Source organism: Rhineura floridana, chromosome 2 (genome assembly GCF_030035675.1).
Source record: "Rhineura floridana isolate rRhiFlo1 chromosome 2, rRhiFlo1.hap2, whole genome shotgun sequence".
NCBI classification, from domain to species: domain Eukaryota; kingdom Metazoa; phylum Chordata; class Lepidosauria; order Squamata; family Rhineuridae; genus Rhineura; species Rhineura floridana.
The window spans coordinates 100,572,471-100,599,987 of record NC_084481.1 but is presented as its reverse complement, the minus strand read 5'-3'; the positions used below and the strand labels follow the sequence as shown (position 1 = coordinate 100,599,987).

The window sequence follows — 27,517 nt, the reverse complement described above, 5'->3', positions numbered from 1 at the left end:
ACTAGACAAGGGGAAACAGGAAAGTGCTGAGGGTAAAGGAGGTGCTCCTTCTGAGTCAGCATTTGGAGGTTTATTGTGAAGGCATGAACTATGTAGAAGCTGGAAGGTGAGATGTATACCAAGGAGGCTGGAGCACTGATGATAACAATGGGGTGAGGTGTTTCTGAGATGGGTGGCTTCACTCTCTACTAACAAGGAGCAGAGTAATGCTGTTTTCAGTAGAATACCTATTTCCTCTCCCTCAGACTTGCTCTCTGTTAGGCCTATGATTAAATAAATCTTGTTCTAACAATGCCCCCCCCCTGCTGCCGCCCTCTCTGCAGTAATTTCCCAAAGCCCTTTCCCTTCATACACTCCCTTACATTGGATAAATGATTTTTAAAGTGCTGTTTCTCACCTGAGAACAGCAGACAGTCTGAAAAAGCCTCAAGCTCTCTGAAGGGAAGAGGCACAGGGATTCTCTTTCCCCATTGGAGTCACTGGCTAAGACGAAGTGGATTGTAAACGAAAATGTTCTCTAAGAGTAACAACATAAATCCTTTACAGGTAATAAATAAACCATGAGAAATTATCACCAATTAATCTGAACCTCGCTTAGCAAATGCCTTTGGGTTTCTCACGTTTAAAAATTGCCAGATGTAGAAGATGAGCCACCTTCTGTCCCAGACTTTCATAGCTGCCTCTTTCTGTTTTCCCTTGTGCCACAGCTCTCCCCTGGGTCTGAGGATGATGAGGGACATGACAGCTCTAGCCGAGAGAACCTGGGCCGGATCCAGTTTAGTGTTGGCTACAATTTCCAGGAATCCACCCTGACTGTGAAAATATTGAAAGCTCAGGAGCTGCCAGCCAAGGATTTCAGTGGCACAAGTGACCCTTTTGTCAAAATTTACCTCCTACCAGATAAAAAACATAAGCTGGAGACAAAGGTCAAAAGGAAGAACTTAAACCCACACTGGAATGAGACCTTTCTCTTTGAAGGTAGGTGAAATGGTCTAGGTGTAGAGTGCCCATTAAAGAGGCCAAGGATTTGCTCTGGCTTCAGACAAGTTCCTTAATGAATCTGCCCTGTGTCTCAGTTCTACACCTATAAAGAGCAGCCATGTTTCCCTTCATTCCCTGCCAGTAAGAAAATTCTGCTCCAAATTCTGCCACTGGCCCTGGGATTGCAAAGTAGAATCGTGCTCTGGCCCCATTAATCAAAAAATGGTGGCTGGGGTATGTGAGTGTGTGTTTGGGGGCTGTTTTTTTCATTTGTTTATTTTTTGTATTCCTCTTTCAACAAGGCTTTTAAGCAGAGACCTCATCCTGGCTATTCAGGCAGGCCTATAAGAACGTTGGGGTGGATTAGTTTTTCTTGATCTTTTAATTACTGTTTTTGATGTTAGATTAATTTGATGAATGTGTTGATTGTATATTGTATACTGTATATTTTATTTTATGTAAGTCGCCTAGAGTGTCCGTTAAGTCGGACAGATAGGCGACTAACAAATAAATTTTTATTATTTATTATTATTATTATTCGTTGTCTGAATGCAAAGACAACCAATATTGTTGATGGCAAAGAGTGAAAATGCTGTTGTGCAGAATACTTGTAGCCAAAGAGGAAAGAAGGTGTGCCAGAATAAAGCAGAGCATTAGCCCGTTTAATGCAGTGCTTCTGCCTTCTGCTAACAGTTGGGGTCAGTTCACACCATAGGCTGGAAATGCATAGACTGTTAGCTTTGAAAGCCACTCATCATGCAGTGAGTCATCACGCTAATGTCACAGAGGCTTCCAAGAATACAGTGTTGACATGAGGATTCCACATGGTCAGGATAATCTATGTAAAGAGAAACCTGCCAACCCCATCACATGAAGGAGCCATGCACATCTAATGAGAACAGCCGTGCAATTGTCATGCACTGTCTGCAGTGCTACTAGATTAGGGTCACCTCCCATGTTGCTGCATTTTATTCATGGATATGCATCTGAAAGTAAGTTTTCTTCCCAAAAATTATAAGGTGGGAGAGAGTATATCTATGACTATTTATGAATGGGACTCAGACATGTCTTAGAGTGTGAGAGGAGCTTAAAATGCTTATTAATTTTTCTTGTTCTCATGAGTAAATGTAGTTATAAATATTTCCTACGGGTGATTTTTTGACATGGAAGCATCATGTGGGTACACTCCACAAGGAGCAGGAAAATATTTGGGATGAAGGGAATTGCAAGACATTTTTCTCCAAACATTTAGTCTAAAGGTCAGTGCATCTTTCATGTGGTGCCCACTTTCACATAAATAAACAAGGAGGTGGTTTTCAGCAGATAATCAGTTTTGACCAACAATGAATTTCAGACTGCACTAGTTCCTTGCACTATTTTCAGAGAAAGATCACACAAGAATGAGAGGATGCAGACATATCCTAAAGTAAATTGTGATCTGTCAAGTTTGGCAACACATCATACCATGGTCTATGTCTTCCATTTGATCTGTTTGTGCTACATACGATATAAGTCTTCTGTTTTATCTACTGTCTTGCCTCCTGCCAAATCAGATCATGCCCCTAGTCCATCACATTTATTACCCAACCTCAGGGGAATGGCCAGAGCCTTACGTTGCCATAGAGAGGCCAAAAGCCTTCACTAGTGATGTAAGTAACAATGATGGATAAGGGCTGGGATTCCTTCCTGGCCCTTACAGCAGCCAGTCAGTTTCCTGAAGCATCAGGTTTGATTAATGGATTATTATTCATTCATCTGTAATACCTACAAATGTTATTCAAGGCTACAAGATTTCCCAGAAGCATGGATGTCTTCATCTATGTATGGCCTGGACCAATCATGACCCCTTACCCATTGGCAATCTGAATACAGTAATAGATGCTGCCTAATGTAGAAAAGACCTGCATATCCAACAGAATGGCTGTTTTTATCTAAATTTAGGGTTTCATTTGGGCTCTCTTTACAGTAGTTGCCTGTGTATACTCTCTCAGCTATTAATCTGCTCATTTGCTTTTGACAGGTTTCCCATATGAGAAAGTGGTTCAGCGGGTGCTCTATCTACAGGTTCTGGATTATGATCGGTTCAGTAGGAATGATCCCATTGGGGAAGTGTCTATTCCCCTCAACAAAGTGGATCTGACGCAGATGCAGACATTCTGGAAAGACCTAAAGCCCTGCAGTGATGGGAGTGTAAGATGCTTGCTCTGTTTTGAAACAGAGAGCTGATCAAGAATGTCCGAGGTTGACCCGGTGCATGTGTTACAGGCTGGCCATATAGCTACAGTAGCCTCTGTCTACTAGCATGGCCAGAGGGTTCCAGTGCTTCTGCAATAATTGTCTTCAGGAGATACAGGACTACTATGGCCCTGATAAGCCATCGCCCATATTTCTTAATAACCATATTTAACTGCAAAGAATATTAAGGCCCTAAAGGCCTTGGAGCACAGCAAAAACAAAGTTCTTAAGCATAGTCATGAGTGCCATTTAGGGAGGGCAGGAGAAGCGGTATTACACACACTTCTGTACACACACACACACACACACACACCCCTTCATGTTTCTGATTATTTCTCAGGAACAATATGTGTCTAGACAGTTCACTGGTTGTACACAGTAAAATATTACTGTTGTAATCAATCAAATGGGTCCATACATGCCAGAGGCACAAAACCCTTTGCTTCCCAAACAGAACAAAAAAGTTACTGTCCTGTGTGGATAACATAGTTATTGTGCTCTTAAAATACACTTTTTTACAAAATTTCTTGAATATATCTAAGAGCAGGACTTATAAAATCTTGCTAGAAATCTTGCCACCTTCCCCCCAAAACCCCATGGTCTCCCTTTCTACTTCACTGAAACCCAAAATGGCACCCATGAGCATGGCCAGAACAGCTTTGTCTACCCAGGTGTATGCATTTTTTTAACCTCAACCAATGTGAACACAAGCCTGATTTAAGCAATGACTTTAGCCAGTTCCAGGCAATTTCCCCCATGGTGGAGGTGTATTTTGTGTAAGGGCGGGGGAGAAATTTGATTCAGTTTACGTTTGCACTTTTCAAAACAATACTTGAACTGAACTGCCTAATTCGCACTTTTTCAAAAAATGTATCATCCTTCAAAATTTGCACTTCTCTGAATTTTACAACGCAATTCTCCTGGCAAGTAATCTGTACAAGAATGCAAATACTAGGGTAATATATGCACTATTATATAATAGTAAAAGTAACATACAAAAATGCATTATATTAGTAAAAATGTGCTTTCCAAAAATGTGTATGTTAGGAGAAATTCCCACTAAAATGCTGATGAATTTTCATGAGGTCTTCAAAAAAAAAAAAGCAAAATGATGTGTAATTGTGGAGAACTGAACTTTAGAATGGAAAAATGAGAAATCAGAAAAACCAAAACTAGCAGTCATCCCCCCAACCCCCCCCAAAAAAACTAACAGTCAACTGATTAGCTCCTGAACTGTGTTTGAGTGATTTTAGTCCCAAGTATAGTCAGTGTTTACAGTGGGCATCAATGATGTACAATGTTGCACAAAAATTCCTCTGTCTCTACCAATTCTTCTCTGCAGGGAAGACGAGGAGAGCTGCTCCTATCCCTTTGCTACAACCCTTCTGCTAACTCTATTGTTGTGAATATTATCAAAGCTCAGAATCTTAAAGCCATGGACATTGGGGGAACATCAGGTATTGGATTCCAGCTCTTCTTATACAGTGGCAAATAGGCCTAAAGCAAACCACAAATGACCATTTTCTTACAGGTTTTTGCATTTACCAGGTTCAAGTAAACCTGGATCCTATCAGCAGCTCACCCTTAGCATGTGCGGGGGCTGGGGCAAAAGCATAGTTGGGGGGCCCCCACATTTGCTCCAGGTCACTTCTTGGTCTTGGCCGAGTCGCCGTAGGTGCACAGGCACCAGTCCCGGAACTGCCAGCCCAGCTCGCCGTCCCCGGGGCAGCTACCACTCGCTGACCTCAGCAGGAGCGGCTGTGGCAGCGGCGGCTTTGGCATGGCAGGCGGGCATGCGAGCGAGCCCCTGTCCCGGGCAGAGAAAAAGAGAGTGCACGAGTGCTGCGCCCTGCCTGGTGTGGCGAAGGTGAGCAGGCAGGGAGGGAGGAGCTGGCTGGTGAGCAGATCGCCAAGCACGGGGGGCCCCCAAAGCATGGAGCCCGGGGCAACTGACCCGCTTCCCGGTGCCTAGGGGTGGCTCTGCCTATCAGAACCTCTTTGATAGTCAAGTGTTGACTATCATAGGAGCCTGTCATAATTTATGTCCATCATCTCCAGCTGATAAAGAGTTGAAGGAATAAATGCCTTCAACCTGACCAGCTTCACCTCAGGAATCCCTGTCTCACTGGGGGGAAAGGCTACCATAGCCTACTTCACAAACAACCAGGGCAGCGTGCAGACAAAGATCCTCATTCAATTGCTTCTGATCAATGCCAGAGGAGTTCTAGAACAATGGTTCTTAAACTGTGGCACACTTTTAGGCAGTCCTCAAGCCTGCACTGAAAATTAGAAGGAAATGCTGAGGAGATGGGATTTTTTAAAAGTTTGTGTCACATGCTGAAAAGACAACTCACTTTTCAGTTTAAGTTTTAAATTTTAAATAGAAAAGTTCTTCACCTTTTGCATGGTCTTAGGACACATGATTGAGCCTTCTTGCTGAAGCTAAGCAGGTCTGGGTTTGACAGTTGCATGGGTGGGAGTCTGCCTGGGAACCCCATGTACACCAACTTGTGTTCACTATGAGAAGAAAGGTGGGATACAAATGTAATAAAACAAGTAACAATTTAACAGTGTAAATGTCTGTAATGCAGGGGTGGGGAACCTGAGGCCAGGGGCCAAATATGGCCCTCCAGGCCTCTCTCCCTCTGGCCTTGGAATCAGAGCTGACTTATCCATGAGGCACAGTAGGCACAGTGCCTAAGACCCACAATACTTCTAGGGGCCCACGGAAATGTTTTAATTTCTTTTAAAATCAGAAGAAAAAAATGAATTTTTAGTGTCAAAGAAAATATTTTAATTTTTTTCTCACTTCAGAAAAAAATGAAATTTTTAGGGCCCATGAAAATCTATTAAATTTTGCCTAAAACAGAAAAAAAATGTCAAAGTATTTAAAGTTATATCAAAAATAATTTTTAATATTGATATTATTATGGAGGAAGGCGCCCACGAAGGCAAAAGTGCCTAGGGCCCACGAAAGTCATAATGCGGCCCTGCTAGGAACCTTCCCCAAGCCAACCCGCTCACCAGCCCTGGTTCACACTCTCCTTGAGTGTTTTTGCCTGGCTGAGATTTGCCCTTGAACTCTGATAATGCCCCTTGCAAGGATAATGGATGGATGGATAAATGGATGATAGAAGGGGGTGTGTGAGCATGTGTAAAATCCAGCCTAATGTACCTAAGTAAAACTTACATTCACTGTTTTGCCCATTTTTGCCTCTGACCTCACCACAGCCATACACATGGGTCACCTCTACGTATACCTGTGGCTTCGTTGAGTCCTGGTCAGAGAGGACAAATACTGAAGTTCAGTTTTTAATATGGAAATCTTTCAAGTATTTTCCTCACGGGGACATAAAGTAACACAATGGGGTGGCTTCAAAGAACAAGGACATCAGAATAATAGTATAAGTAATGAAATTTAAAACAACTAGAAGTTCTAGAAAGTTTCTTTGCCTTAGCATGGGATGGAGATTTCCCTTATTATGATCTGTACCAAAAGAGCAACTGCCTTAGTCTTTCATGCAGCTTGTAATAGGAGGAAGATAAACAGATTTGTTAGTTTGCTTGTTTAGCTAACTAGTTAGCTCACCTTTCACCATAAAGATTTCAGAGTGGGATACCATCATAAAAATGTAAAAATACAATATCATGCAATATAATAAAATGCTATCACAAGGTGGTGTGATTGAATTACATTTTGTTGCTCATGTATTTTATCCCACTACTGCAGACTAAATATTTCATACATAAGGCTATCTAATTACATTGCAACTATTGAGTAGCAAAAACTTGTTTGCTTACTCTTCTGCATGAAGGAGGACTTCCTTTTACTAGTGAAGAGGTAGGCTCCCTGTCCTGGAAAGCTCTAGAACAGTGGTTCCCAAAACTTTTTCCCCCCTACAGACCACTTGAAAATTGCTGATGATCTTGGCAAACAACTTAATGATCTTTTTGCCTGTTGTAGCAATTTTAATTTGCTGTGCTAGGTGCTGTCTGATTTTTAATTGTATTTTTATTGCTTCTCTTGGATTCCATAGAATTCAAATTGTAACAGAACAAAATACAATATAAAAAAGCAATAAAAATGCAATTAAATCAATATGAATATTTAATATGGATATCCCACTGACCACTGGTGGAATCCCTGCTCTAGAAGTAGCCGAAGGGAAAATCAGAAATCTTGGCTTTGCTTTTGAAGCACTTCATAAGCAGTGCTATGTTGGAATGTGATGATTAAAGAATGATGGGAACTCTGGTTAAGAATAAACTCCTGAACCTGAGGGGGCTGGTTGTATAAGCAAGCAGACTAGAGACTATGCAGCTGCTAGGTGTAACAGACTGGCATGACTTTGCCACAACTAAGAGTTAGCAAATGCTAGTCTTGCCTGGTATTTGGGGCCACAAGCACTTAAAACAGAGGATAGCATAGTTTGTTTTTCAATATTGGGAAAGTGATTATAACTGGGTATTAACAGAAATAACTAAGTCAATTATCTCTCTAAATGAATTTCGCTTGAAAAGAAGTTGTGATGCACGTGAGTCTCTGGGATAGATCTTTGAATATGGGATGGTTTGGAATGGGACATTAATAAGCTGTGCATTTTCCCACATGGAAGGCAAGTGAATAGCTGGACCTTTCTCTAAAAATAGAACCGAACCCTGTAATTTGATATAGATGCTTCTTAGTGAAAATAGAAAGAAATGCTACAGTGTTAACCAGTCTTATAAGATCTGGAGCCCAAGTACTGGGGTGTTAATTCTTGGCACCTCCATGGGCCTCCCCTCTACAGTAAATAATGTTCCAGTGATCATGTCCTCTTTTTCCTGTGTCAGACCCCTACGTGAAGGTGTGGCTGATGTACAAAGACAAGCGGGTGGAAAAGAAGAAGACAGTAGTGATGAAGCGGTGCCTGAACCCTGTCTTTAACGAGTCCTTCATCTTCGACATCCCCACAGAGAAACTGAGGGAAACTACCATTATCATCACTGTCATGGATAAGGACAAGCTCAGCCGGAATGATGTCATTGGAAAGGTAAGTCATCCTCCCAGACAAGAAGCTTCTGGGGTCCTGTACTAGGCCTTTTCAGCCTGGGCAGAGTTGGTCAGTGGGCAGAATGTGAATGAGCTCTGTCAACAGGGACGTTCCCCAGCTTACACTTATAACCAGACACATAGTTCAGCAACTCATGCTAATCCCACTTAAGTTACGGTGTTCAAGAACGTGCATAAGTAGCCACAGTTGTTGCTGGAGATGTCACAAGCAAATATAAAAATCATACGCAAGTCTGCAATAGGATAAAAGCATCCAAATAAGAGCAGACTGTGATAATTAACTGATCAGCATACATGGATGCATCTTTATCATCATAAAAATGAAGTAAGTCAAGACCAGGTTTGAATATGAAAAGAAATGGTTAAGGAATTACCAAGCTGTGGTCTCCCCATTCTGTTCTAAGCTGGCGCCTTAGGAGGGCTTGCTGTGTGGCCTTTTCTCCAGGCAGGCCATTCCTAAAGAGGGCCAGCAATGGAGGAGTTTGTTCCTATTTCTGTGCTTCCTTCTTTACAGATTTGTCCATAACAAGTAGATTAAAAGTATTTACATCTTCTACCTGATCTTGTGAGAAACTTGAAAGGGAATATTGAGATTTTTCCCCCACCAGAGTCTGGCATGTTCTCCCACCATTTAGTAAAGTCAGCAGAAATGAAAAATCAGCACAAGAGTGGGGAGGATGCGTGCTTGCCCATCAGGATTTGAGGTTTACATTCCTTACTGTTCCTCCTCAATGGTGCTCCTGAATGCAGATGTCTGTTTATTAGTATTATTAATTAGCACCAATACAATGTACAGCACTGTATGTAGTAGCACTGGCACACGCATTAGCCAAAGAAGGCATGTCCCTTCCTCCCAGGAGTTTGCAAGCTAAATGTCTACAGTGTGAGGTATGACAAGAGGAGGAGAGAGATGGGAAAGTGAAAAAGAACAAGGGACGAATATGAGGAAATGTAGTTAACACATACTGATGCTTCCTTTCAGTTGGGGATGAGAATGAAGCCAAAGGCCTTGCAGATTGGATGTGCAGAGAGAGAGAAAGAGAGAGATGGAGTTGGCACCACATAGGAGTTCTGGGAGAAAGTTCAAGGCAGGAGGTTCATCAGAGGAGTCTGGGCATAGTCATTTAAGAAAGCAGGAGGCTTTCAAGCTGTTGAAGGTGGTACATATGGAAGAGTGAAAGCTGCAGGCAGAGATATAAAGAAAAACACAGGCAGAAAGATAACTGTTGGGGGACGGGTGGCAAGAAGAGGCCTCTCACTTCCTTGAAGTTTCAACCATCCTAGAAAAATTGAAGATTTCATACAAGTATAGAATGCTGAGGCCAGAGGTAGTTATATAAAAGTCTGTGTGCAGGTCTGCTTCTCTCCAAGGGGCGAACTACCAGCTACGTGCAAATGTATATGGCCAGCAGGAAGAAGGTTAAGTACCCCCTCCTTTTTCACCACCACTTCTCTGCTCTGAATTGCAGCCTCCTCCTGAGGGTGTTTTTCATTTTAAAAAATGAAATGAAATTGGGGCTCAATTATATGCATTGCTGTGGAACGTGCAATTTTCCCTGAAGCAAGATCAATTGTTTTGAAACAGTTCCTGACAGATGTTTGTCTAACACTTTCACTTTTGGAAATGGGAATGTGAAAAGCAGTGGCTGATCAATCAATGTGTGTTTGCCAGCATGATTTTTGGTTGCTCTAGCGTTTCATTGCCGCTGGTTTTCTTCATCAAGGATTTCAGCTATATTGCCTCAGAACAGCATGTTCCTTATGAACTATTGAGAAAGAAGCACCTAAGTATACAGGTGGATATATCATCAGCACAATCTTGTCTGGATCTAAAGATCTGGATTCAGAACCCAAAATCAGTAGTCAAAAAACTGAAGTGCCTTGATCCACACCTTCATGGGCACTCAGATGCTAATCATTTTCTCTCACAGGCTACATTCACATACCATACATTTATTCCACTATTATTCCATTTTAAACAGTCATGGCTTCCCTCAAAGAAACCTAAAAAAATGTAGTTTGTGAAGGGTGCTGAGAGTTGTTATGCAACCCCTGTCCCCCTCATTAATTTACAATTCTTAGAGTTCCCTGGGAAGAGGGTCTGGCTGTTAAACCACCCTGGCAATTGGAGTTCTGTAAGCAGAACAGGAGTCTCCTCTCAGCACCCTTCACAAACTACACTTCCCAGGATTCTTTGGGGGAAACCATGACTGTTTAAAGTGGAATAATAGTGGATTGAATGTATGCATGAATGTGGCCAGTAAATCTGTTTTATTCTCATTTCACTGGAGAGAGAGCTGATTCCCCCTACACAAATGAATAAACATGCAAATAACTCCTTCCTTTGAAACAAATGAAGAAACTGTTCTGGCCTGGGGTCTTTTTGCAAGGCATACTTACATGGAAGGGTCTGCAAGAGAAAGTCCCTTGAAACTGGGGAGGGGGGAACCATAAAGAATTTCCTGATAAAGAATTTATTTTGAAATCTGATGGACATTTTTTTAAAAAAGACTTCATTTTTTTTCTAAAATAAACTGCTCAACTTATCACCAAGATTAAACTTGTCTCTTTTTTTAACTTTTTGCCTTTTTCATGCTGCCTTCCCACATACACACACACACACTCCCCCCCCCTTGCTTAGGCAGTGTTGTTCCCTGTATGCATTTGACCTTATGTATCTCGAATACAGTGATAGATCCAGGGAAGATGCTGTAATTATGATAAATTGTGCAAATTAAATAAATTATCATATCCACTTTGCATGATTTATTCTTGTGGCAAATTTTGCAAGGTTTGCAAATTTTATTTTATCAAGATGTAACATATTGGAAAAGATACTAGCATAGGGCACTGGGACAAAATAGAAAATGGAGATCACAAAGAAGGGATGCAGAATGAGGAAACCTTGTTCTTTAGCCAATGGAAATACCACCATGCTCTTTCAGGTTTGTTTTTTTTAATCATTATTTTTAAACTTGTACCATTTCTAGATCTGTCAGGCACTTTAAAAATAATAGATTCTATGTTGATAATGAGGCCTATAAATGTGTTTTCAAAAAAAGGCAACATTACAATTCTTACAGTTCTTTACTAGCTACCTGGTTCTGCATTAAGAATCTAAATCCTATTGTCTGGTTCCCCAGAGTAGGGCAGCAGTTAAATTCTAGATGATGAATATGTAGAATTTATTGCATCATCCCTATGCATGTTCTCTAACTTGTTTACAACCAACACAGATCACCACATAGGATCTGCCTTGTATGTCAATATTATTCACATAAGGAGATTCAAGAAGATTTTGGTAATTTCTAAACCTGGCTGACAGCCTCATGTGGCTGAGGGTGGATGGCCAGTGGGCATGAGGCCATTCTCACACACACATGGGGAAGACATATGCAGGGAGATGACGGCTGGGAGGGAACATGATTTACATATTACAAGGACAGCCAGTATGCAGGGACGATCTTCCCCAGCACCTTAACACTCCCTGCAGCCTGCCAAACAGCTGTGTAGTGGGCTTGAGAGGTGTGTGCTATTTACATGGGAAGGACAGTGGATGGGAATCACTCTGTGCACCATCCTCCCCAATTCAGTTCTGCTTCCCCACTTTATGAAACAGCTGGGAAGGAGTACAATTTAAATGCAGAATGTGCATGGCAATTTACATGTGGAATTCAGTCAGCGAGTGACTTGGGCTTCACCCACACTGAAGGTCTGCAAGGGTCATATATGTAAGCCACAGGTTGCCCCTATGTGTTTCAAAGAAAGACTAAATTAACCAAGGTTCACATGTGTGCTTAATCCAGATTTGCTGCCACCACCCCAACAAATATTTAAATCTAGGTGGATTGGCGATACCTGGTTAATACAAATCAGGAGGATTGTGTCTGTGTACCCATTTCTTATTCAACACAGAAGTCTTTCTAATGGAACTGTTGTACCAAGCAGATAAGCCTTACTGGCACTTTACAAACAAGGGCTGCATAAAAAAATTACTCTGCTGTGCAATCAGTTCTAGCTTAATTTATCCTCTAACAATGCAATCCTATATATGCCTACTCAAAAGTAAGCCTCAATAAATTGGATGGGATTATTCTCAGTTAAGTGTGTATCAGACTGCAGCCTAAATTACAGGAAATGTTCTAACCTGGAACATGCAAGATGTAGTTGGCCTCCACGTTAATGTCTCCAACTATTTTAGCTATCAACTAGAATAGTGCGAGAAATAAGTTCTATGCTATGTACACAATCTTTCTTTCCTTTGAAACATTTCTGCTATCCTCATTTCTCTGGAGTACAGAACTTGCGTAGGATAAACTTGAATCTAATGAAACTATTTATAGTGAGGTATAAAATGAAAGTCTTGGATAATTGCAGAGCACTGGTGTATGCGGGCAGTAGTGAAACAGCTTTCAATGAAACTTCTGGGAGAGAGAGGGGGAGTACAGGATGATGTTGGTCTGGTAATCTTACCATTTTTACTCAGCAGAAGTCTTCCATTGGCTTTGGTGGGGCTGTCTGATTCTGGGCCTACTTCTATTCTTCTATTAATGGGTTCACACTGAGCAAATTAAGCTGACTTACACTGACTCAGTCCATCAAGCTCACTATGACAAGCAGCAGTTCTTCGATGACCCAGGCAAGGTCTTCCACATCACCTACTACCTCAGATGTTAGGATAGAAACTGGGGGTTGTCTTCAATGTAGCATTAAACAGATTGTTCCATCTGCGCAAGGATTTCTCCTTGCACAATGGAACAATCTTCCCCTCTCCTGTGCCCCGTAAATCTGTTCTAGTGGCTTCCATTGCTAAAAGTGGATTGGGACATGGCAAGGCATATGTGGGATGATTTGGGTGTTTGACAATCACAAAACCTCACACCCCGCTCCTTTACCAGATGTCATTCTACACCAATTTTCAACTTGGTCAACTCTCCTTTGTAATTTGGCTTTTCCTTGGCGTATATCATTTTAGCTCAATTAACCTCAGAGAATATGGAATACAAGTTTGTACCAGCTGGAGACCTGGCCTCTGGTTTAGAAATGCAAGATTACATATACCACTTTGAAATAAATTAAGCAGTTCTAAATCTGATTTACATTAAATATATGTAATTCTATTCCTATTAATGTAGTGATGACAAATTGATGCAGTGATCTTGTTGTTATATCTCTGTGCTGCAGAGAATCAATTATTCCATATTACAGGATTTTATTAAAACAAGCAACATGTATATTAAATTAAAATCAGCATAATGTCAATCCACCATCAAGAGGATGAGAATTTAAACACAGCAAAATTGTTTAGCAAAAAAAAGGGGGGTCTTGGTACCTCAGTTTCCTAAAGAATGAAAGCAGCTGCTTTTATGCTTGATGCACATGCCACACATACTTGCTTGCCACCCATTCATAATTTTTATGGATTGTTCCTGTTTGGAAAGCTTTGTCCACAGTTAAGTAGAAAATCAGCTGTGTGCATAGTCTTCCTATATTTTAGGCTGCCATGAATTAGATCTCCTAAGAAATGAACTCTCAAAGGACAATAGTGAATTACTAATGATCAACAATCATTAACAAGATGATTAACAAGAGATGGATTGATTCCATAAAGGAAGCCACAGACCTGAACCTACAAGATCTGAACAGGGCGGTTCACGACAGATGCTCTTGGAGGTCACTGATTCATACGGTCGCCATAAGTCGTAATTGACTTGAAGGCACATAACAACAAAATGATTAACATACTGAATCTTTTTTAAAAAAACAAAACATTTTTTTAATGCCCCATCATTTTTTTTAATCATTTTTTTATCCAAACATAGCTGTTGGGTGGAGAGAAGAGTAAGCAGAGGCTTGGCTCAGATTCTGGTGAGGTCACAGCAGAACTGAAGTTAAATTTCCATCTTGTCTTTGTTGTGGGAGAGAGGAGGAGAGCAGAGTTCCTGCAGATTATTTAGTCTTTTGGTTACTAAAGGATCAAGCAAATAAGGCAGGGATGGGGACCACCTAGCCTACAGGCCAAATTTGGCCATTTTCCTCCAACAACTCCCATCTGCCTCACCCATGACACCATAAGTGATCTCTGGTGTGGAGCAGGTAGAGTCATGGCTGGATTGGCTGCACAGCTCAATTGCACAGCCAATCCTTGCGGAAAGCATAGGGCTGACAAAGCCCCTTGTGCTGAGGTTCCCAAGCACCTTCAGGCTCATGGGAAGCGCTGCACAAGGGACTTTGGCAGGTAGGCAGGACAATCCACCTGTCAGTCATTTGATGTCATAATGATGTCAGGTGACTGATGGGTGGGTTGTCCTGCCCAATGGTCAAAGTTGGCCAATGTGGGTGGGAACAGATAATGATCTGGTCTGTTGGGCTAAAAAAGTACCTCATCCCTGAAATGAAAAATCCAACTAGAAGAGAACTTGCCAACAAGTTTCAGGCAGCTGCGGCCTAAGGTTCAGAATAGCTCACCGGGCGCAACCTCTGCAGCAGCAACGTGATCATAAGGAATGATTGAATAATTGCCATTATTGTGTAACCTCCAATCAAGTTATTAAGTCACATTACTTTGAGTGAGAGTCAGGAGGCTCCATTAGTGAATCTGAAAGAGAAGTTTTGGCTGTCAGTGCGGGGGAGAAGCTGACACATGCATCCTCCATGCAGCAATATAGAAAGCCAAGGGATAAAAATAACCAGAACTACACAGAGGGATTAACACTTGTTTGCATTGCCATGTAACTAATTTTGACACCTTCAACGCATTTGTTCAGCAGAGGAATGAAGGGTGGCAGCTGGTGTGGGTGAAAAGCTCCATCAAACAAAGCTATGCTGTTAGTTTCGCACTGGCAGATGCAAATCCCAAGGTGGTTTAATGGGACTCAATGACTGGAGATGTCTCTCTCTATGAGAAACCTCCTGTCCAAGTTGGAATATGGGGCTTTTGTATTCAGTAGCTGCTTGGGTTGCATTACACAGTCACATGGATGAAGCTGCTCTCTGAAATGTGTCACCAGACAGTAGTATTATTAGGAACCAACTACAGCCATTTCTGGATGAGGATAGCTGGGCTACAGTTATCTGCACACTAGCAACCTCCCAGCTGGATTATTGAAATGTGCTTTATATGGATCTGCCCATGAGGAATATCCAGAGACTGCAACTAGTGCAGAAAGCAGACTGCTAACTGACATATCTGCATGAGGCTGTATTACACTAGAGCTGCACTGGCTACCTGCTTGTCACTGGGCCAAATTCAAGCTGTTAGTATTGAGGTACAAAGCCCCAAATGGTTTAGGACTGGGTATTTGAAGCAGCATCTCTCACCGTATAATCCTGCTCAGGCTTTGAGGTCAGCTGGGGAGGTTCTGGTAGTGCCATGGTTGTAGGAGCTTAGGAAATCTGTGACTCAACTTCTGATCAATAGCATCCCAGTTATGGAACACCTCCCCTCTGAGCTTTGCCTGGCACAAACTTTAGTTATTTTTTTGCACCAGCCGATGACTTGCCTCTTCTGAAAGGGCCATCATGTGCTCATAGATCAAGACAGCTGTGTGTTAATATATATATTGTTGTTTTTATTGTTTATTGAGTTCTACATTGTTGTAGCCTGCACAGAAAAAAAAAAGTGTGATTATGAAGAGTGGGATGCAATTTCAATAAATAAATAAATAAATAAATAAAGTAATTCCTCAAACTCAGTGGATATTAGAAACATCTCTCTGACCTTTTCAATTGGGGTTCTCAGTCTATTCTGCATGGCCCTTCCTATAAGGGGAAGAGCCTGTGGTCCTTCCAGATGTTGTTGGACTCTGACTCCCAGCAGCCCCAACCAGCATGGCCAATGGTCAAATATGATGGGAGCTGTAATTCAACAACATCTGGAGGGCCACAGATTGTCCCACTTCTACAGGAGGTCTTCTATTACAGCCCCCACCAAGCAACCCTGATTAACTACTTTTTTGTCCCCTTCATTTTTTCAGCCTGATTTTCTCAAGTTACTGTAGGCAGCTTCAAGTCAAAGTTCTCCCTAGTAAAGGAAATGGAATGCCTCTTGCTTCCTATTTATTGCTTCTTACAGCTGCTTCACACAGCATCAAGGTTCTACCAGGGCCTTCACATGCATTTGTGTCCTTTCAGGCATGCAAATCTGATCATGCAAGGTCATGCCCTGGGAAAACACCATTAGCTGTGGCTCCCTATGTTTGTATGTATATGTTTATTTATTGTATCTTCAAACAACATTTAATATGCTTTTCACAAAAGTAACTTCTCATATCACCTTGCAATATAAAGTTGTTATCTATTTTTAAAATAAATGATGCTGGGACGGTGGGCAGGAAATGGGAGCGAAGTGTTGAAGGACAAAACTCTGTGTGCTACAAGGCCTACCCTGTGCCTCCTACACTAGCCTGCTGCTTTCAGGCATGCGGAGGGATGCTGTCCTGCCACCAGTGTTGAAATAAGATTTCACTGCTAGTCTCGTCAGATTCAGTGCGTGGGATGGGAGGGGCACCATCTTGTCCTTTACCTCAGGCAGCAACAAATATTTGGCCCTAATGAAATCCATAAAATGTAGAGTTGAGCTGAAAGTTCTCAAAATGCTTTTTTGGCTTGAATATGGAGGTGAAAAATCCACAGCCACCTGTTCAAATAATCCTTTGACTGCTTTCCCTCACTGCTAGCCACCGTCAGCACCACCCCGGCAAAATTCTTTCCATTCCTACCTAGACAAGAAGCATTTGCTTCCTTCTTCTGCCTTCGCTTTGATGTCATTGTCCTGAAAGCAAATCAGAGTGAGGACAGGAGCCAGAAACAATGCTTGCTGCCCTCACTGCCATCAGTAAAGCCAAATTGGACTTGACAATGGAGATGCATGAATGCAACGCCAACATTTTATTAATTTATTTGTGCTAAAAACAGCTGCAGGGGAGGGATTAAGATCATGGCTGCTATGTGAGAGACAGAGGCTGATCCTTCTGCACCATAATTCTAACCCAAATCACACAGTGAGGGAAACTTAGAGGTGCTATTAATAAACACACAGAGACAGATGCAATACAGGTGCTGCTATCTGCAGCGAATAGTAGTTCTTCGAAGACAGGGATGGAGAAGCTGCATTAGAAAATCTCCCTGCAGTAAAATACCAGTCTGGAGAGGCCCCACCTGAGTGTGTGCTACTTCAGAAAAGGCCCTACACAATATCTCAGTCCCAATCAAGCACAGTTCTGAGAAAAAGGAATTGTTGTCATTCTTGTTTTATTGTTGTTGTTAATTAATTAATTTATTTATTATATGATTTATATCCTGCCCTTCCTCCCAGCAGAAGCCCAGGGCAGCAAACAAAAGCACTAAAAACACTTTAAAACATCATAAAAACAGACTTTAAAATACATTAAAACAAAACATCTTTAAAGACATTTTTTTAAAGCTTTGAAGGAATCTTAAAAAAAAGTTTAAAACATATTAAGAAAGGTTTAAAAACATATTAAAAAGTAATTCCAACGCAGACTGGGATAAGGTCTCAACTTAAAAGGCTTGTTGAAAGAGGAAGGTCTTCAATAGGCGCCAAAAAGATAACAGAGATGGCGCCTATCTAATATTTAAGGGTAGGGAATTCCACAGGGTAAGTACCACCACACTAAAGGTCCGTTTCCTATGTTGTGAAGAACGAGCCTCCTGATAAGATGGTATCTGCAGGAGGCCCTCATCTGCAGAGCGCAGTGATCGACTGGGCATATAAGGGATAAGACGGTCTTTCAGGTATCCTGGTCCCAAGCTATATAGGGTTTTGTACACCAAAACTAGAACCTTGAACTTGACCTGGTAGCAAATGGGCAGTCAGTGCAGTTCTTTCAGCAGCAGGGTTACATTTTGGCAATACCCTGCCCCAGTGAGCAGTCTTGGTGCTACATTTTGCACCAGCTGCAGCTTCTGGACCAACCTGAAGGGCAGCCCCACATACAGCACATTACAGTAATCCAGCCTGGAGGTTACCAGTGTATGGACAACTGTGGTCAGGCTATCCCAGTCCAGAAAGAGCTGCAGCTGTCTTACCAGCTGAAGCTGGTAAAAGGCACTCCTAGCCATTGAGGTCGCCTGGGCCTCTAGTGACAAAGATGGATCCAGGAGCACCCCCAGCCTACAGACCTGCTCTTTCAGAGGGAGTACAACCCCATTCAAAGCAGGCAACTGACCAATTATCTGAACTTGCGAACCTCCAACCTACAGTGCCTCCGTCTTGCTTAGATTCAGACTCAGTTTATTGGCCCTCATCCAGCCCACCACCGAGTCCAGCAGCGGTCCAGGGCTTGCACAGCCTCTCCCCATTCAGATGTTACAGAGAAATAGAGCTGGGTATCGTCAGCGTACTGCTGACACCTTGCCCCAAATCTCCTGATGACCACTCCCAAGGGCTTCATCTAGATGTTAAACAGCATGGGGGACAAGATGGTACCCTGCAGCATCCCACAGCACAACTGTCAGGGGGGCGAAAGATAATCACCCAATGCTATTCTTTGAAAATGACCTTGGAGATAGGATCGGAACCACTGTAAAACAGTACCTTCAATACCCATCTCACCAAGTTGGCCCAGAAGGATACCATGGTCGATGGTATCAAAAGCCACTGAGAGATCAAGTAAGACTAATAAGGTCACACTCCCCCTGTACTTCTCCCGATAAAAGTCATCCATCAGGGCGACTAAGGCCGATTCAGTCCTATAACCAGGCCTGAACCCAGATTGGAATGGGTCAAGATAATCTGTTTCATCCAAGAGTACTTGCAATTTATTATTATTATTATTATTATTATTATTATTATTATTATTATTATTATTATTATTGCCCACTCTTCACCCAAATGTCCCAAGGCGGGTTACAACAGTTTTAAAACACATAATTAAAAACAGTTAAAAGCAACCTCAGCAACATCACAGAAAATAAGGCAGGCCCTAAAAATATGTATCTCAGGTGTTGAAGGCCAGGGTAAAGAGGTGCGTCTTCAGCATTTGCAGAAGTTTTACAACGAAGTTGGCAGACACACCTTGGTGGGTAGGGAGTTCCACAGCTTAGGGGCTGCCACAGAGAATGCCCTCTCCTGGGCTGCCCTCCCTGAACTTCCCAAAGGGCCCCTCTTCTGATCTCAGTGCCTGAGAAGGTCTGTAGGGAAGGAGGTGGTCTTTCAGATATTTGGGACCTAAGTTGTTTAAGCTTTAAACACTAATATGAGCACCTTGAACTGGGCCCGGAAACAAACTGGCAACCAATGTAGCTGTTTTTAAACGGGTTATATGAGTTCTAAAGGGAACCCCAGCCAGTAATCTGGCTGCTGCATTTTGGACCAGTTGAAGTTTCTGAGTCATCTTCAAAGGCACTCTCACATAGAGCGCATTGCAATAATCCAATCTGAAAGTTATCAGAGCATGGAGTACTGTGGCCAAGTCATCTCAGTCCAGAAGGGGCAAAAGCTGGCAAACCAGCCAGAGTAAGAAAAATGCACTTCTAGCCATGTTACAAAGTACCCCTAAAATCCTGCTTTTGCTATATGAATGGTAGCCTGCAAGAAGGAAAGTTCTGTTTTGACCTGGAGGGGCAAGGAGAGAGCATCCATTACAGTAATTCAGGCTGGGCGCATTCAAGCAAGCTGAGTTGCAACACCTCCTGCTAAATCCATTGACTGCTCTCACCTTCACTCTAAATCTTTGCCATCCTCTCTTATCACTTGTAAATTTAAATTTAAATAAAAGAATATCAGACTCCTTCTGGAAGTGTTAATTCAAGATATGATCACTTAAAATGTCACTTCTTCTTTCTCCCCACTTCACTCAGTAAGTAATCAAAACATTCAGTGGCATGAGGCTAACACAAGAAAATCCCAAAAGATATGCCTTCTTTATGCTACATTAAATTTTACCTTTGTAGTCCCTGTAGTACCACTCCCTATATATATGTATATATGTATATATGTGTGTATATATATATTATATTTTATATATTTTAATTTATTTTAATGTTTTTGTGATTTTACTATTTACAATTTTATTATGTATGTGTTTGGTTTTATTTTTGTAAGCCGCCCTGAATGCCCTGTTATAGGGTAGAAGGGCAGGATAGAAATATTTTAAAATAAATAAATAAACTAAAAATATGTTAAATTGCTTTTCCCCCACTCACCTCGACAGAAGAATAAACTAGGCATTTTTGGAAGCCATTTCTCAGAGATTTAGAACTAACTCTGCCTGGCTGGTACCATTCAAAAACCTTTCACGCCCAATCACTGCCAGGAATACAGGAGTTGAAATCTTTTGATTCTGTTTTAATTGTTTATTTATTTATTATTTGATTTATATCCAGCCCTTCCTCCCGGCAGGAGCCCACGGCAGCAATTGTTAAGCCCAAGTGGAGCATAAAAGGTGGTTTTTTTTTCATCTCAGCTTTTCAGGAATCTTTTAGATAAAAAAAAACACCCCATTTCTCTGCATAGGATTTCTCCTGTGGAGTTCCTTCTCCCCATCTCCATCCCTTCCCATTACTGAAGAGGAACCCTCAAATCTGATGCATCAAGGAGCCCATTGTTCAGAAACCAAGTCACACCCTTCAGCTCTGGCAAGCTGATCAGCTGGCCCAAATCTCATGGCCTCCCTATCTTCTGCTTTCAAGATTGATCAGGTCCCTATTTCTTGGGGAGACCTGCTCACTTTCTTCAATTCTTTTTTCTTGGCTGTCTCAATCAAGGCCGAATTATCCATGGTGCAGTTGGAACAACTGCACCAGGGCCATGCCTGCAAGAGGGCCCAGACTCTGAGCTTTCATTTTTAAAAAAGTAAGTCAATCTGCCTTATATTAAGGATGTTAGGAAGCAAAATGTGCAGACAGATGAACCAGCCTTGCTTTTCCTGCCTTTTCAGTGGTTTTAGTCAATGAGTGAAGTCAGAGCTATGATTGACAAATCAATAGTTTCCACACCTGGATACAGAAACCCCTAGGTCTTAAAGAGCAGCTATTTACCCCTTCCCTTTAGTTTCTGTTTCCTAGTCTATCGCTGTAGTTTATCCATACCCAACAGCAGTAGTCAGTCATGTCCAAGAACACTATGTACATTTATAATTAATATAAATGTAAATGTACTGCCTTCAAGTCGATCCTGACTTATGGTGACCCTATTAATAGGGTTTTCATGGTAAGCGGTATTCAGAGGTGGTTTTTCCATTGCCTTCCTCTGAGGCTGAGAGGCAGTGTCTGGTCCAAGGTCACCCAGGGAGCTTCATGGCTGTGTGGGGATTCGAACCCTGGTCTCCCAGGTCTTAGTCCAACACTCTAACCACTACACCAAGCTGGCCCTCATAATTAATATAGTACAGCCTTATTTATCCTAAAGGTCACCCCCCCCCCCGAAAAAAGCAATCTAATAAATGAGGAGAAAGTTTGGTGGTTTCGGGATAGGAAGTGACTTATAACGTTCTGTGTGAACAAAGTTAAGAGTTTGGCTAAATTTAACCGGAACAGGGTTAAACTTTGCACACTGAGGTTTGTGTTTGACTTCTGCACAAAGTGACAATGGTGAGACGTGTGTGTAAAAGAGATGGGTGATTTTTAAAACATTTAAGGTTTTATTATTGATTATGATTTGTCTTATTGATCTTTGGAAGCCACTTTGGAAGCCTTTTTGGCTGAAGAGTGGGGAAAAACGCTTTAGGGTTTTTTTTCTGTCAGCAGTATAGTATGCAAAATAAAAACACTGCTGCTTCAGAACAGTGGAGTTTGCCTGGTTTCTTGAAGCAATGAGGTGTGTTCACAGGTTAGTAAAAAAAAAAATACTCAACAAACCAGAACCAATATTGTTTTAAAAGCAATGGTGGGTGTGGAGGGTCCCTCTGAATAGAAGAACAACCACAGTGGATGAAACCAAAGGTCCACATGGTCTAGCATTAGGGATGGGTGAGAATTTTGATTCAGTTCACATTTCAAGCAGAATTTATCAAATTACCACTTTCTGAATCATTATGAGAACAAAAACACAGCTATCCTTAGAAATTCGCACTTACTAGAATTTTGTGGTGCAGTTCATCAACAAAACAATATTTACAAAAATCCATGCCGCTTCCCTGTAAAGTATAAATTAGCACGACAAGAGGCCTCAGATTCAATCTCTAACACCAATAATGGAAAGAACATCAAGCAGCAGCAGGCCTGAGAAACACTGACAGTCACCCATGGCAATGCTGGGCTACATGTGTCCTAAGTGTCTTTCAGTGTGAAGCAGCTCCTGTTCCTAACTAAAATGGAAGTTGTGAAGGAAGACAGCAGTGTCAAAGGAGCAATGTGTAGGAGTTGGAGCCCTGGCTCCAGAGCCAGCCCAAGACAGTTTGCTACCTCAGGCAAAAGACAAGATAGCACCTTGCCCCTAATTTCATGTACAAAAGCCAATCAGACCAGCAGGTGAATCTTAGTCGGCACTGTTTATGGGACAGCACTCTCCCCTGCACCTGAGAGCAACAGGCTATAGCAGGGCAGGACATGTGGCACACACAGTTTTTTCTACTCCCTGACTCTCAGTATGGGCTGCCTGAGGTGAACGACTCACTCTGCCTCATGGCAGGGCTAGCCCTGCCGGTGCCTTTTGCATTGAGCTCTGGATCTTCTGTCACTTACCCTCCCCCTTTTTAAACGACTTCGTCATCATCAACAACAACTTTGCTTATAGGGCTGCTAGATGCACAGTGCTAGTGAGTCCCCAGCCACCCACCATCTTAATTTGCCCAGAGACATCCAGACAAATAAATCAGAATGTGCACATTCGTGTCATGGTCCTGTGCCCCAAGTTCTTAAAGTGCCTAGCAATGTCCCTAATAACATTATCAACCACCACCAGCAGTCCATAATACTCAGCAAACAACCAGTACTTTTTTAGAACATGAAGTCTGTTGATGAAATTTTACATATTGACGAATCAGGGGGCCTGTTTTTACAGACATTTTCCCCAATGCTTTTCTTCCATGTGCTTGTGCACACCAGAGAAAAGAATTGTGTGAACTGGCAGTGCACCAGTACACACAAGCAAGCAATTTCCATGATCGTGGCAGGTCCAACAAAATTGCTGCTGTGATTGTGGAAACTCTGCTGGGTGTAACCATAATCACAGGGTGATTGGGAGTGATTAAACAAAGAAAAGCACCCAAGGAAATGTCAGGGTGCAGTGGTCCTTGCTGAGTGTCTGTAAATTTAAACCTCTGGGACAGCCCCATGCTCTCTGGGTGACTTCTGCACTCTGCAATCTCTAACCACCACTTTTCACGCATGGTGCCACCCCCTCTACATTTGGAATACTTAGTATGGGCACATTGCATATGCCAGTAGTTACATCTCCACACTGGACACAGAACCAAACTAAATGTGACAGAAACACCACTGTGGTCCATGAGTCTTCCTTATTCATGTAAGAAGCTGGGTGTGAGGGTCTAATTTTAATGTCCATAGGGACACACAGATGAGAGGAGCTGAACCCTCTCCAGTCTTACCTCCCCATGGCCCCATCAACACTTTCCCCTCAACGTGGCTTACTTCCAGCGTTGGAGCTGGAGTAAGAGAAAAGTGCCTGCAGTGACAAGTCATGAGGAGGTTACATGGGTGCTGGATTCAGGTTCCCTCACCTATTACACCCTTTTTGATGTAAAAATCAGACATGCAGACCCAATCTATATATAAATGAGGCACAGATACATAAACAAAGACTGCCCCTGTCACATCTGGTTTATCCATTAGGGTTGGAAGGATTGATTCTGATATGATATGGGCAGTTCGAAATATTATGAATGTGAAACAAGCCATTGGCTTGTGAAGGATATAGGAAAGCAATGAGGACCAAAGTGGAGGCAGGGGGAAGATGGAATTAACAAAGCTTTAGAAGAGCAAACGGGAAACCAAAAAGCGTGGGAGGGGATGAAGAAAATAAATAAGAGGATTGAATAGAATCAGCATTTGCTGAAGGAGTAAATGCCAGAAAAGGTTGCGACTGGGAGATTTCCATGCACTGAAGGCAAGAAAAGTCACCCCTTCTGCATTCTGACCTGTGTGTGATTTGTTTCCCATCCCTACTAGATCTACCTGTCATGGAAGAGTGGCCCAGGTGAAGTGAAGCACTGGAAGGATATGATCGCACACCCCCGGCAGGCAGTGGCACAGTGGCACCAGCTGAAGGCCTGAGAGGGAGAAGCCAAGGACTCGCTCTGGGTTTCAATGCACCAAGTCAACATTTATTGGCCACACTCTCACTACTTTATGCACAACAGCTGCACCTAGGTCTCCCCCGAGGGAAAAGCTTGGGAATGACCATAGGCTAAGGGTGCGAACCTGCAACATGTACTAAACTCTGGGAAAGTGGTATCGGTGCCCAATGTGCTGGTTCAGTATGCAGCAGCATCAGGAGCATTGTTAATACCCAACCTCCTGCTTTAGCCTTTCCTTCAGACTCCTTATGTAGAAGAGAGAGAGAGAGAGAGAGAGAGAGAGAGAGAGAGAGAGAGAGAGACCAGAGCAGATCAGCCCTCCAGCTGACGGTGGCCTCAGCACTGAATTGTTTGAGTTTACAGTGTAGCAATGGCACTGGCATGATGGGAGGAGAGGGGTCTGCTGCTGCCATACAAGACTTCCTATGAGTTCTTCCAGCCAAAGGCTAATTGGGATGGCACCCTATTCCGCCATGAGAAAGCTGGCCCCTGCCAGTGGCTGCACTGACCTAAAAGGTGGCATGGCAAGGAGATCACTTGCTCTGTTTCAATGAGGTTGCTTTGTTATAATTCAATAAAACTTGTAAGAGTAATAAGAATAATATAAATAATAATGCTGGCTAGATCTTTGTCCTAGCTGGGCCTCTCAGAAAAAAGGGGAGAGGAGCCATGAAGCTCCCATAGCCCCCTGTGTGTGTTGTGTGTGTGTTGTAACTATGCGTGCAGGGCATTTGTGTGTCACTTGTGTTCTCTTTCTCTCTCAGTCCTAGATAAATTGTTTCTCTGAGGGAGTTTGACTTAACTGCCCAGCAAGAATTGATGGAGAGCTTATGCCATGTGGGAAAGAGGGAGTAACAGATTTCAGAGCTTTGATTCAGGCGAACCGTGAGAGGCGAGGAAGCCATTTTCTTAACTACACTAGAACCCACAAAGCACATGTTCCAAGCTGAAGTGTCATTGTAGCACTAGGGGGAGCTTAACTTTTAATTGTCCCTTTTGCTTGGCAGAAGTAAAGGAGACATGCTGATCAGTCCCAAATTGTCTGGGGTAAGCAATTCAAACTGACCCCTTTCAACATCCCATCACCCTTGTCACACAGGGCCCTAAGCGGTTCATCTGTTTTCTCTACTCAGCCAGGCACGAGCATCCTACCCACTCCAATCTGTCATGGAACAAATCTGACTTCCCCCATCTTGATTCCAAAGCTTGTTTTCACTCAACCCATAGCAGCCCTTCCATTGGAAACAAGCAAACATCTGTATAATTTCCAGCTAATCACCTTCCCACTTTCTGTACTCTCCTACAGCTCTGCTAATGGAAACTGACATCTTACTTGGAATTCACATATCCGAAATGTAGATTATGCCAAGAGAAGCCACCACTTTCCTAAAGTGAGTATGAGTAGTTGAATACAACTTTGGGTTGTATTCAACAAAGTCCTACTCAGAGTAGAGACCTGTTGAAATTAATGAATTTCCATTAACCATGTGTAAACTTCAATGGATCTACTCTGAGTAGGGTTAGCACTGACTACTACCCTTTATGTTGGCAAAATAATCCGGTTCTCTAGTTAGAATTATTGCATGGATTGTCTATGCAATAACTCCAACTTAGATCTTGGATTTCATAGAATCATAGAATAGTAGAGTTGGAAGGGGCCTCCTATAAGGCCATCAAGTCCAACCCCCTGCGCAATGCAGGAATTCTCTTTGTCCTTGGTGCAATGTGTCACTTCTCTGCTTTTTCTTCCTCATTGCCTGATATAATATCAAGGAACATTCTCCTAGACATTTAGCCAAAACAGCAAAGGAAAGCATCTCAAGGCTTGACAGGTGGACAGGTCTGTGAGAGCTGTGGAACACTGACAAAAAAAAGTCGTGCCTGATTTCAGCTCTGATCTAGAACTTTATCTCAGTCTTCCCACATTCTTCTTGCAATCAGAGAACAAGGATTAATCTACAGAACCCTTTGTGAATGTGTTAAAGGCAACATGATTTTTTTCAGTGATTTGGTGAGCATGTTGTGGTTAATCTTATAAATAATATTTGATAAGTGCTCTAATCACAACTTGCATCCTGAGATGAGTCCAACCAGTTTTTTGGACCACTTCCCCCAACCACTCTGCACATGCTTTCTTGCCCCAAAGACTGGAATGCACTGTAGAAGAGGTCCATCTGCATGATTCAACATGAGCTTGCCACTCAGTCTTGCACTCCACTGCAATCCTTCCTCATGTGTGTGGTGGGCAGTGATGTGAATGTAACAAAACACTCATATAATCCATTTGTCATGCCGAAGACCCAAGCTACAAGTAGAAAATGACACTGGGGAACATTTGCAGAACGGGTTTGTGCAGATGGAGCCTCAATCTGAAGATGTGTTGAAATATTTAGAGCATTCATTCAACATTTTAAAAAATCACTTGTGATACATTTTTGGCTTCTAGATGTCATACATGATTGTGTGCAAGGCCAGCCCAAGACATTTTGCTGCCTCAGACAAAGGAGGAGATGGTACCTCTCCCCATTCCATATCCAGAAGCTGACTGAACTGTCACTTGGGATAGTGTCCTCCACCGTACCAGATGCAGCAAGCTAGTTTGGGGGGGCAGAACGAACATGTCATGTAATATTAACAGCTCTGTACTCCAACAGAAGAGAATGGCTAGGGGGCTTAGGAGGAACAGCTACAGGGTTGCTACTGGCAGCCCTGGCACCAACAAGGGGCCAGGTTGGGCATAGGCTTGAGGGCCCCTATGGCTCAGAAGGGCCCTTCCGAAATCTATAGGCTGGGAGGGTGGAGCTCCACAATCCACTCCAACATTGGATCACGGAGTGTGGTTTGTGGTTTGCAGTAAGGGGTTGACACACCCACCCCATCTTCAATGATGGCAGGCATGTGCACATAGTGTGCTGGCACACTGACAAGGCAGTGCAGGAGGCAGGGTAGCCTGTGCCAGCTACATCAGGGGATATTGTCTGGGAGGGTGGAGCTCCCGCTGTACAATCTGCTCCAGCGTTGGGTCACA

The 27,517-nt window shown here is 42.6% G+C and overlaps 1 protein-coding gene across 7 annotated transcripts in view; it reads left to right on the top strand.

The window, feature by feature from the left end:
• SYT7 (synaptotagmin 7) overlaps positions 1 to 25,863 on the top strand; it is a 382,921-nt gene extending 357,058 nt beyond the window's left edge. For 6 of the 7 annotated variants that reach the window (XM_061609819.1, XM_061609813.1, XM_061609816.1 and 3 more), the window contains 5 exons: positions 708 to 978; positions 3,002 to 3,171; positions 4,559 to 4,673; positions 8,050 to 8,249; positions 24,362 to 25,863. In XM_061609819.1, coding sequence (XP_061465803.1) covers positions 708 to 978; positions 3,002 to 3,171; positions 4,559 to 4,673; positions 8,050 to 8,249; positions 24,362 to 24,466 — 861 coding nt within the window. In that variant the 3' untranslated portion in view covers positions 24,467 to 25,863. Of the gene's footprint in view, positions 1 to 707; positions 979 to 3,001; positions 3,172 to 4,558; positions 4,674 to 8,049; positions 8,250 to 9,251; positions 9,669 to 24,361 lie in introns of those variants that run through there. The other variant, XM_061609814.1, reaches the window with a different exon arrangement.
• Positions 25,864 to 27,517: the final 1,654 nt, after the last annotated feature.